Genomic DNA, 11,511 nt, shown 5'->3' on the forward strand with positions numbered 1-11,511 from the left:
AGTCGTTGGAAACGGTCTCGTACGGGAAAGGAATGGCTTCCTGCTGTTGTACATTCTGTCCGTCGAGATAGTTCACATCGACTTGCTACTAGACCCTGTGAGCCGCAAACCCAAAGGCGACCCTTAATGTCACGATGTTACCTTATTCCCGAGGTACAGTTCATGCCCACTAAACTGTAAACCTCAGCGATCGCAACTCTACATCGGCCACAGCAAAGCGAAGCGAACGTGTGTTTTATCGAATCATACTCAGCAGTAGCTGCATTAGGACGGTATTGAAGTTTGGCGGTCTTGGTCTTGGGCTTGTCCAGATCGGCACGCTACCGCGAGGTTCCTTTTTTGAGGCTGCGCGAGGCTGCGCGACACGCGCCACTATGTGACTGACTCGTCATGAATGCATGGGCTGGGGCTTACGTGGAGATGTTTATGCAGATGCTGACCGGAAAGTTTCCGCTACCTTGAAAGCGCTATTCTGCAAGTCAAGGAGGCTGGGGCACGCGTTGCATCCGCGTCGAACTTGGCATCGGTCGTTCAGGCCGCCAGTCAGCGCGAAATGCGCCCTGGTCCTGAACGGTCCTTCCTCGAGCCTACTCCATCTCCGGATGTGCCGCGATCCACCTAGCGACTCTGTGCTGAATATCGATGAAGCTTCGTGATATCAAATGATTGCTATACCTAGCACCATCACCGGCTATTGTGGTGGAGCTACTGTATATCGAGATGCGGATCCGATGGGAGCACACCGCTTGGAATTGAGATTGAATCTGAATCTGTAGAAGGTCCGAAAGTCTAGGGATACATGATGCATCTACTCCTCATGACACCCATCTTGATCTGGGTATCGTTTTTCCAATATTCCAAGATGTCTTATAACGCCGAAATGCAATTTTGTAAGAGCGGAGAATGGAAACCAAAGACGCCGTGTATGCCGAGCAAATCGCTAACAAGTAAAGCAATGGGGGTCCTCAGATGATTTCGTGTCTCTCCCAGCCAGTCGGCTTCATGTGGGCAAGGTCCTTGGTCGGATGAGGCTCCTCTGGGTTCCGGTATTCGCTCACGTATGGGTTAGGGTCTTCCTTCTGGTCGAGGTTACCGAACGTGTGATTAACCTCTCGGTGCTTGGATTCGTCTGCGCGGACTAGGATTGGGTTAGTGGGCTGTGCTGCATGGAAGGATCAGGGGTATACGCACTGTAGAGGAGCAGATCTCGCATCGTGCGGTGGCCTTCAGGCATCTGCCAGTAGTCTACCGCGATCTCGGGTGCCTCCATCTTCGCCCACTTGGGCAGGCGGCCTGCATCAAGATCCTCGATCTGGCGTGTGTATGTGATGACGGCTTCCTCTTCGAGATATCCTACGAATCGATGGACGGTGCGGGGACTGAGGAGGTAGGCGAAGAACAATGCGTTGCACCAGACTCCTTGGGCGCCTAATACCATCAGACGCATGAAGCGTCCTGGCTTTTGCATCTTGAGGAAGACAAGTAGGTGCATTCGTTCGTTGTAGCTTTCTTCAAGGAGCGATTCAATCCTGGCGAATGATGTATTAGCAACGACTTCGTATTCCAATAAGCGAGTATGCATACCATCCATTGTCGCGCTTCATCCGTCTCATGGAGTGCAAGTGGCGAAGCATACCAGCGACCATGCCGGGTACACCAGCCACACTCTCCAAGAAGACATTTCGAATGAGATACTTCTCTTCATTCATTGCAAAAGCCTTCCGCTTTGCCAGTGGGTCTTTGGCATCCACATCCACAGCCTTCTGATGCTTGTATCCAGTTGCTTTGTCGAGACCCCAGCGTAGGATCTTTACGGCGATGAGGGCGACCTTGTCGGACATGGTCTTCGCTTCCCGGTGCGCGATCGTGACTTGGTTCATCTGCTCTTCGGTGTATACTGACAGGTATTAGCTAGCTGTCAAGGCGTTGTATACTTGGAGGTACGTACCTGGATGAGGCCATGCCGCGTGCGTCTTGCGGACCTTTTCTGTCGGGTGCTTCTCGAAGAACTCTACAATCTTGGCTCCACCGTTGGGCGAAGAGGTGAAGTGCCTCTGGCCAACTGGTGATTGGAAGTGCTGTACCGCGACGAATGTGGGCCGGATTCCAGCATTGTAGCTCTGGAAGGACTTGATGAGCTGAGCTGTAGCTCGCTTCGAGGTTGTTGATCCCCGTGTTGCTGCTCTGGTGGAGATCATCTGCGGTTTAGGGTATACTTGTATATGTTGAGTAGGCGTATGTAGGGTAAGGGGTGATGTCAACTGCAATGGTAAGTGCTGATGGTTAGCTAGAAGCACGACTGAGGCAAACGTTGGTCCTTTATATCTGACACCTAGAAAAAACTATCAAGCAGTACTCGTGCCTGCCTGGCGCGTTCAGTCATCATTAGGGTGAAGCAGGAATGGGCATGGGATGCCGCCGCTACACCGCGCCATACCCGTCCTGCGGCGACTCGGCGAGCGAATGGGCTTCGTTCCAAAGGTCGGAAGCGTCAGCAATCGTAAATTACGAGCGCAAACGGTCGCGTGCAAAGACGAGTTTGAGGTGGCTGAGAGGAGTGGTGATTCAGCTGACGGAAGGAACCGGGATCGCCCTGCCAAGACATTTGCCATGCCCCTGTCCAACAGCTCAAAGGGGGACTTTGGCGACGAAGAAAAACATACGAAAGTATAAACGACTTATTGGAAGTATTTTTGATGGGTCTTTGGACCGTGTACAGTGAACGGACGATGTTGTTGCGTTGGATGCGTGGTCGCTGCTTCCGGAAGAAGCTCGTCGGGGGCTCGCTGACTGAGATCGGGGTCTCGTTGCTTGCCGTAGACCCGCTGATAGGGCTGACGCCACGGCGCAACATCGAATTATCGCTGTACCATGATAGTAATCTTTTGTCTGTGGCTTTGATGACCTGGTACATGGTTTCATGGTTAGCATTGAGCGGTAGAATCCTTTGTGGTTGCTACCTCAAGACGCGGTGCTATGCCTAGGTGGTGTTGGCAGCTTCAGCATATCGATCTTCGAATCAGATCAATCACACCTGTGGACGTGCGAGCTGTCTAGACTTCATCGACACACTAGCGACGGGGTCTTGCTTCACCTAAAGAGAAAACTTTCAGCATCTTGCCGATGACCGATTGAGAAAGGGCGAAGACTGCCGTCAAGTCGGCAAGAACGTGCGCACGGCAAGTCACGAGCAGGATGCTTTTTGAGCAAATATATTATCGGTGCGCGATGTATGTTGCTGCAACATAGCTCAATGATAATTGAGTAGCCTGCGTGCTCGAGAGAAAGCCTGTGGCTGAAAACGCCCGATATCGCACTTAAATTGATGCATGCTATTACACTACTCTTTTCATGCCATTGATGGGCTACGGTAGCGCAGGACATACATGATTGGCAGATGTTGGTTCAAGTCAATGCCGGCAGGTGTGTTGAGTCTTCCAAGGTTGTGTTTGGGGAGCCGAGTACCAACTACTGGACGTTGAAACCGCTCTCACCGTCTTTGGTCGAGATGTCCGAATGGTCAACCTTTGAGACTGATGCAGCCGACGGTCCCTTGTTCAGGTGTTGAACGAACTCTTTGATCTTATCCTCGCTGCCCTGAGCCTCGCCTTGGACCTGCCTGGTATGAGTGGTGGTCAACGCAAGTATGAGTCAAATACGCACACTCCCATCGGATGCATTGGTCACGAAGCCCGTTACACCGAGACTCTTTGCTTGTTTTTGCGTGAAGGATCGGAAGTTGACGCCCTGCACCTCGCCCTCGACTTTGTACTGGATCTGAGTGGCTACATCAGCTTTGCCACTAGTGACGTGGGCAGACAACGCACTCGCTTGCTTGACATTTTGGCTGTAGTTGCAAAGAAGCGTCTCATGTGAGTGGGGTTGTTGCGAGAGGGGTGTCTGTTAGATCAAATTCATGCAATTTCTGCTTGTAATATAGGGCTGTATGCTCCTGCAGGCGTGCGACGTCATCGTTATTGCGAAAGGTACACGCTACTTCGGGAAGGAACCCTTGAGCTCTCACCTGGATTGCGGGGCCAGAAGCAACCTTAGGCGGGCGGGAGGCATCTGGCGCCGCAAAGGAGAATTTGCTTTTGACACCTGTTCAGATCAGAGGATAATCGCAATGACATGCGTTCACGGCTATACGGAGATTGCATCGGTGAGGACGCTCAGGGCGATGTGGTGCCGCTAGTCACGCGTTGTTTTCGGATACAATCTCGCGTCGCTCCCCGTTACTGAAACCTCTAATCAAACGCCCCCTATCGCAACCCCGACTCACATAGCAACAACCGCACATTGCCCAGGAGGCTCCGCAAACAAGAGCAGTGCTAGATAACCCGCCACCGCTCCGTAAATGCCTAGGATTCGAAAACACCGAATCTCTCTGCTGATAAGGAGTCTCACGACTGCAACGGCCCTGCACCTGCCACCCCTGTCAACCACCATGGACACGCCCAACTCCCCACCCGCACGTTCAACCTCGCCCGACCCTTGGGCAACCCCATCGCTGGCCATCGGCGCAATTCCCCCGCTCGACCGCTCTGTCTCAACCGCGTCGTCTGTCTCGTCGGCGCGCTCAGTGAGCTCGCGCCTCTCCGATGGCGGCAGGCGACGTGGTTACATGCGCCCCGAGGGCACCGAATTCTCCAAATCGGCGAAGAACAGAGAGAGTGTCATGAACCTGGGCACCATCGCACATCTCCAGTACTACTTCGCGCGGACGGGCCTGCTCGACACCGCGACGGGACGCGTGGCCAAAGGCCGCAAGCCCGGATCGCGAACAGCGAGCGGCAACGAACCAATGTCGCCCGGCCTCGATGCCGACTTCTCGACCATGTCGCTGGCGTCACCAGACGGGATGAATGACCCAGTGGGCTTCGTTGAGTCACCCCTTGACGAGACGGCGTCCATGCAGTGGGAGGACCCCGAGCCCATGATGCTCCCGCCTACCGTCAGCACCTACAAGAACAACCCCGTCTACGTCCCGCCGCCGCCTGATATGACTGTCCTGCGTCGCGAGCTACGCGAATCGCTGGCCGAGTCTATGAAGCATCTGCACGAACTCGAGAAGGGCTTCTCTGATGTTCAGCCGGACGGAAAGACCGCGAAGAACGGTGGCGAGGAAGCGTCAGGCTGGCACGAAGTACAAGGCATTAATCTCTTGGACGTCACCACCCTCGCGATCCGCGCCGCGAAGAACTACTACACCGCACACGAAGAACCACAACGACTCTACGCCATCAAGTCGGAACGGACGATCCGAAAGGAACTATACGATACACTCGAGGTACTGAAACGTCTCGCCATTCGCAACTTCGGAAACGGCGTGCAGCCGTATGAAGTCACCCAACTTAAGCAGTGGGTCGACGACATCGGCACACTGCTCGACACGGAAGAGGAGAAGGAGCGCTTGGAACTTGCAGAAAGAGAAAGCTGGTCGTGGCGCGAGGGTGACTGGACGGGCAAAGAACGCGAGAGGGAGCTGCTCTTCCTCAAGTCGTTTGACAGCAATCCAGAGCCCCTGCCTGATTGGACCAGTGCTGCCGACTCCGAACTCCCAACACCCTTCCTGGCCGCGCTACAGAACGGACTGCGCCTCGTACATCTCCACAACACTCTCGTCCGAAAGTCAAAACGACACTTCGAAGAGATCAAGACGTACCACACCGACACAGCCAAGCCGTATCGCTGCGCCGACAACCTGCGCTACTGGGTCAAAGCCGCCGAGCTGCGCTGGGACATCAAACTTGACGTTGATGTCATGGACGTGGTTCACGGCGAAGACGCAGAAGCGTGGAAGAAGTTCGATGCTGCCATCCTGCAATGGTGCCAGGGCGTGCGTGAGGAAATCACGTCGGAATGGCAAAAGCAGAAGAACCAAACGAGAACCCCTACACTACAGATCGACCCGAATTACGAGGCGCTGTGAAGTGGCCTTATGGCAAAGTATTCATGGATCTCACCCTTCTTTCATTTCTTGTCCATGTTTCCCACTTAACCCTTTATCTAATTTGCACGAAGCTCATGTCCACCCGAATCTCAACTCCACACCATAGAGAATTTCCTCAAAGAGTATTCCCTGGTTGGAAGCAGGGCTCTTTTACCATTCCGCTCAGAGCGTGCCGATAGGAGGCGGCTTGAGATAGATACCCCCTTTGCACCTGCGGCTTGCAGATCTATAGTGTTATATACAGTCAAGTCGGAATGTAAATAATGTGTACCAATGTATAATAGGTCCTCAATCGGAAAGCCCGTTCAATCCAACTCCGTCCAGCTCAAAGGACCGGGGATGGATCCACCACGATACGGGGTAGAGAGCACATGACCATGCATAGCACATAGTGAACGTGTATAACACAAACGATAAGATCGACGACCGAGGCGTCTAGAAAGGGTGGCACAGACCGAGGCGTTGCACCTTGAGTGCCAATGAGTGGAATGAGTGGGAATGAAAGCACTGATAGCAGGGGGGAGCTGGCTGCTGGCGGAAATTGGGGACAGCGGCGCCCGGTGAGACACAAGCGGGACGTTTTGTGAACGGGTGTCTCTAGACCTATGGAACGCCTCCTCCAAAGACACACAATGGATACACACCACTCGCGCAAGCACTGTAAACCTTTTCATTGTTGATGCGCCACACCGACATTGTTGTTAAACAGAAGCAACGCGTTAAGTACTAAGCTAACGCGATTTCGGCGCCAACCCAAAGAACGTCGATTCATCTCCCGATTGATCTTTTGATCCGTGCATAGCGATACCAGTCCTGCGCAGCCTCCTCTTTTGTCTGAACGCGACCTGGAGGCATCCTCGAGGTCCACACAGACATGCTCAATGAGCGACACGGCCGCGCCGCCTTCAGTTCTCGACAGCAGCCCCGCCGCGACTGCCGTTGACTTGCCAGCGAAGACACCGCCGAACCCACCACCGACGACCACGACGTCGTCATCCTCGCCCAAACCCCTTCGGCACACGCCCGCCCACATTGAGAGCACCACCAAACTCGCGAGAAATGTCTCCCCGGGCCTGCTGGCACGCATGAAATTCCTCAACCAGATTGCCGACACCAACAACAAGAGCGCCGTCGACGTCGGCCGCATCGAGGAGGACCGCCTGCGCCGCCTGGACGAGTTCCGCAAAGCCCGCAGCCTCGAAGTCGAGCGCCGCGGCACTGCGTGGTCCGGAAAGGTTGGTCAGGCTCCCGCCGCTGGAGAGACGCCGCTCGTGCCCCAGTCGACGGGCGAGAGCGTGCCCACGCTGGTGATGGAGCCCGACTTTGACAGCGACCACAGCAGCGTCGTCAGCACCAGCGATAAAGTTCTCCCATCTGAGTCAGAAGCCGAAATAGAGCTCGACCTGCAAAAGTACCGCCTGCCCGACGTCACCAAGTCGGAAAAAGCACTCAGCGGCACCATTACCGCTGCTGAACCCGAACCCGCGCCCGCACCCCCCGCCGAACCAGCACCCACAGTCGCGCCTGCCAAACCAGAACCTGTCGCGCCTGCCGACCCTGAGCCCACCGCACCTGCCGAGCCAGAGCCCATGGCCGCGCCTACTCCCCCACCCAAAGACACGCCACCCCTACCCGCCCCCGTACCCGAAGAGGAGCCATCCGTCCTCGACGACAACAATGGCATCGACATCGCGTCCTACTTCGAGAAGCGCCACTACCCCCGCGCCAACTCCATCTACACCCTCTCCAAGGCCAGCTTCACCAACCAGATCCAGCAGCTGACTTCGATGAAGCTGCCGCCCACAACCATCGCCTCCGAAATCACCGCCCTCCCGACCTCCACCCAGGCCGGACGCGCACTCCACAAGGCAGCCAACGACATCCGCCTATGGATATCCAAGACGAAAGAGGTCCTCAGCGGCCTCGACGCCGACGATGACGTAGAGTGGGCCGCAGCTGCCGGAAGAGAAGGCCTGGAGGAGGTGGATGCCGCCATCGGCAAGTTCGAAGGGCTCGTCAACGTCTACATTAGCGCAATAGAAGACCTGCAGTCGCGTTCCGACATTGCGCTCCTGCCCACAAAAGACCAGACGACGCTTGTCAGCCAGATGGAGGACATCGTCATGAACTGGGGCGAGATCAAGCAGACGCTCAAGAACATCAAGAACCAGGTCGAAGTCGCCATGGAGTGGGAAGAGCTGTGGAACAACGTGCTTGGCGAAATCGGCGCCGAGGTCAGAAACCTTAGTCGTCTGATATTTGAGATGGAGGAGCGCAGACACCGCGTCATCTCCGACTCAGTCGCCGAAGCTCCAGAGAAGTTTGACATTTCCGAGCTCGAGACCGTCGTTGAGGTCATCCCCCGGAAGCAGTCGATAATCAACAGCAAGCGGCTTAGTATGCCGCCCAGCCTGTCCATCGTCTCGCCCACCTCGCCCATCCCGCAAATCGAACAAGAAAACTCGCGACTGCTAGCGCTCTTCGCCAAGCTACAGCCACTGCGTGCTTCGCTCGACTTCCTTCCTATGCGACTCAGCGCCTTCCAGATGCGCGCGAGCACCATCTTTCCTTCCGCCTGTGACGAACTGGTACGGAGGAAGGAATCGCTGGAAGAAGAAGAGGCTAAGCTTGAAGCCGATGCAGATGCGCTCAGGCAAGAGTTGGGCGAAGACAAATGGGTGCACAGCTTCCGTCAAGCCCACAGCAAGGCTGCTGCCATGTACGACTCGTGCATGAAGAGCATTGAAAGACTGCAGCAGGCCATCGAGGACAGCGACGAGGAGAAACTGGCTACGCGCATCGCCACCTACAAAGACAAGCGAGATCACTACCCTCCATCTATGAGGCGTGTGCTGGAGCTCATCGATATCGAGATGAAGCACAGGTCCACAGTCAACGGTGAGATCCTGCGTATCCAAAAAGACGTCCGCGCAAAGGTGGAGGACTTGGAAGACGTGACTGGAAACACGGACATCATCTTGAACGACTTCACTACATCGCGAAAGCTTCGCGACTCGGTCTCCACCGTACTGACAGAGGGCTCCTTACCACAGTCAAGCCTTGACACACCTGGCACTTCCCCCGCTTCGAGTGTCGTCATGAGCCGTAAGAGTAGTGGACAGCGGCCTTCCATTACTCCGGTAAGCAAGAAGCCTCGTCAGTCCAGTGTCGCGAGCTTGAAGTCGTCGGCCCCTCCCAACCGGCGATACTCCAGCATACCACTGGGTGCTGAGAGTGTCGCTTCTCGCAAATCTACACTTGAGCGTTCCGCACGTTTGGACTTTACACCATCCCGCGCCATGGCTGGCACTGCAGCTAGTCAAGCACGCGCAAAGACGCCGACCGATAGGCCTGGGCCCAAGCCTCGTTGGAACTCGGACACGCACATGCGCGATACTGTCGTCGGGCACAACTTTAAGCCGTTGACTCTGACCACACCTTCGCCATTCCGGAAAGACGAATCACCCGACGGATCGCGACTGGGCTCAGCAAGCCGTTCGTCGATACCCCTCAGAAGCCCATTGAGCCGCTCCTCAGCTCTTTCGCCGACTGCATCCAGCCGTTCTCCATCAACTACTCCAGGGCAGCAGCGCTCTGCTCGATTGATGCCAAGCCCAATGAACTCATCTCCCGTTACTCCTGCCAAGGGCAAGCTGCCGATACGATCTACACCCCTGTCTTCCTCAAGTACAAGTACGCCAGCGTCTAGCCGTCGTGTCTCGACAGTAGTAGAAGGCGGTAAGAGCCCTGCCAAGGAAGAAAGTCCGGCGGCTCGTCGCGCGTCACGCCCTCCGAGTGCCGCAGCCAGTCGTCGCAGCAGTCTGTTACCTACACCTAGACAGCGCACCTCATCCACTTCCGAGGCCACTAAGTCAACTCCTCCTGCTAAGTCAACCCCTCCTGGACGCTCCAGCAGCAGGCTTGATAGCTTGGCCGAAAGTCGCACTTCAAGCCGTGTTAGCGGTCGCCAGTCAAGCGTAGGAGACAGACCAATTTGGAGATAGGCACTTGCAAATCGGACAATTCACCTCGACGGACCGGCGCAGACCTGAACGATACCTCTTGTTTCCAAACGAACGACAGCAACATCACGCAATCAACGTTAGCGAAACCTACTTATTCACCCCCAATTTTCAATTCGCGTCTGGATCCTGGCTTGGTCCTAACCCCCGTTCACTAATATCGACTTCTAGTACTACGCATTTGCATTCTTTCGAAGAAGAATCTCTCTCTTTCCCCGCGATGTATCATCGAAATATCCATCTCACCTCTGGACCATTATATCCACACTTTTGATTTGTTGCTTTTTTCCATCTGGCGTTCTAGCGGTTGGGAGAAAGTATCCTATACCCCGGAGTTTCACACATGTTTTTGGCCTTTCTTTGAAGAAGCATTTTCTGTTTCACATATGGCTGAGCGAGCGAGCGTATCTGGCGAATGGAGTGCGTGTGAGCGTTGGCATGGTTTTGTTCGTGCTAGGCGCTTGCAGCATTGTGGAGGGAGGGGTCTTGGGAGCATGTGCGGAAGTATGCTTTTGTAGAGAGGAGATAGATTGGTATTCATGGGTGGGCTGGGGGTGGATGGTGGAGGTCGGGGGCAGCAGACTAATTCTATGTACGAGCGAGTGTATGTTAGATAGTTGAGCGAGATATAGAATGATACCATAGTAAACTGACGTCTCTTCCAGTATTGACTGTACCGCCGATGTGACTCACTGGTCGAGCATCAAGCACAGTCTTCAGTGCGATTGTCTCCCGATATTCAAGACATGCTCACGTGATTGGATAGCATCAGTCGTCCTCGAACCAAAGACTTCACACCTGACCCATCACAAATACCAAGACAGCAACTCTGGAGTGTCTTACTGGTATCTTCCTTGGGGACATGATTTTGGCAAGACATTGTACTCACTCAGCCCATATAAATTCCTACAAAGTATCAACCCTGTTATTGCATAACCACCTACATCAATCTTCATACGAACACACAAGACCCAAAACCTTCACACCTAACCACATCCATTCCGATGACGCCCACGCACGAAGAGAAGTTTTTTCATAAGAACATGCAGAGTTGTTTAGCGGTAAACTGTCGGTTCTGCAAGTGGGAACGCGAACTCGATGTTGTTCCAGTAGAAGAAGTAGCCCCGCCTTCGCCATCGACGCTTGAGAAGATACGTTCGGGCCTGAGGGCGAGGGCAGCCGCGAGGAGAGCCAACGGAACAGAGCAGGAGCGGCACGGTACTGCATCTACATCCTGGGATCCCGACGATGCACGTTGGGATATGAATCCACTGGCGTCACCGTTGGTGAGTAGGAGTAGGAGGGATAGTATACATTCTTGCGAAGAAGATGGTATGGAGGATGGGGAGGGTGTGGAGGTGTACTACACTGAGCAGTCTGCATCCTCACGCGATGGCAAAATCGACAAAAACACCCCCGAAGACATCGAGATCCAAGACAACGACACCAAACCACCAAGCCCCACTCCAAGCTCAGTCTACAGCACCGACAATCCCCTCGCCCTCGTCCACAGCCCTCTCTACACACAAAGCGAAA

General features: G+C 54.7%; 4 protein-coding genes across 4 annotated transcripts; 2 read left to right on the forward strand and 2 right to left on the reverse strand.

Annotated features, from left to right (window-relative positions):
- Positions 1 to 965: 965 nt before the first annotated feature.
- On the reverse strand, positions 966 to 2,198 carry AOX1_2 (Alternative oxidase, mitochondrial precursor; the record flags this gene model as incomplete). Its single annotated transcript, XM_049350780.1, has 4 exons — positions 966 to 1,138; positions 1,192 to 1,529; positions 1,585 to 1,897; positions 1,949 to 2,198. 4 exons carry the CDS (start codon positions 2,196 to 2,198, stop codon positions 966 to 968), a joined length of 1,074 nt encoding a protein of 357 aa, XP_049214619.1.
- A 1,270-nt stretch (positions 2,199 to 3,468) lies between these two features.
- On the reverse strand, positions 3,469 to 3,842 carry J4E79_001877 (uncharacterized protein; the record flags this gene model as incomplete). Its single annotated transcript, XM_049350781.1, has 3 exons — positions 3,469 to 3,615; positions 3,664 to 3,777; positions 3,828 to 3,842. The coding sequence occupies 3 exons, from the start codon at positions 3,840 to 3,842 to the stop codon at positions 3,469 to 3,471; spliced, it is 276 nt and encodes a 91-aa protein (XP_049214620.1).
- A 605-nt stretch (positions 3,843 to 4,447) lies between these two features.
- J4E79_001878 (uncharacterized protein) lies at positions 4,448 to 5,932 on the forward strand (the record flags this gene model as incomplete). The annotated part of the gene is made up of 1 exon (XM_049350782.1): positions 4,448 to 5,932. One exon carries the CDS (start codon positions 4,448 to 4,450, stop codon positions 5,930 to 5,932), a length of 1,485 nt encoding a protein of 494 aa, XP_049214621.1.
- A 902-nt stretch (positions 5,933 to 6,834) lies between these two features.
- On the forward strand, positions 6,835 to 9,662 carry J4E79_001879 (uncharacterized protein; the record flags this gene model as incomplete). Its single annotated transcript, XM_049350783.1, has 2 exons — positions 6,835 to 9,452; positions 9,491 to 9,662. 2 exons carry the CDS (start codon positions 6,835 to 6,837, stop codon positions 9,660 to 9,662), a joined length of 2,790 nt encoding a protein of 929 aa, XP_049214622.1.
- Between the last annotated feature and the right edge of the window lie 1,849 nt (positions 9,663 to 11,511).

This window comes from Alternaria viburni (assembly GCF_023758015.1).
Source record: "Alternaria viburni strain BMP 2772 chromosome Unknown scaffold_3, whole genome shotgun sequence".
Taxonomy (NCBI): Eukaryota; Fungi; Ascomycota; class Dothideomycetes; order Pleosporales; family Pleosporaceae; genus Alternaria; species Alternaria viburni.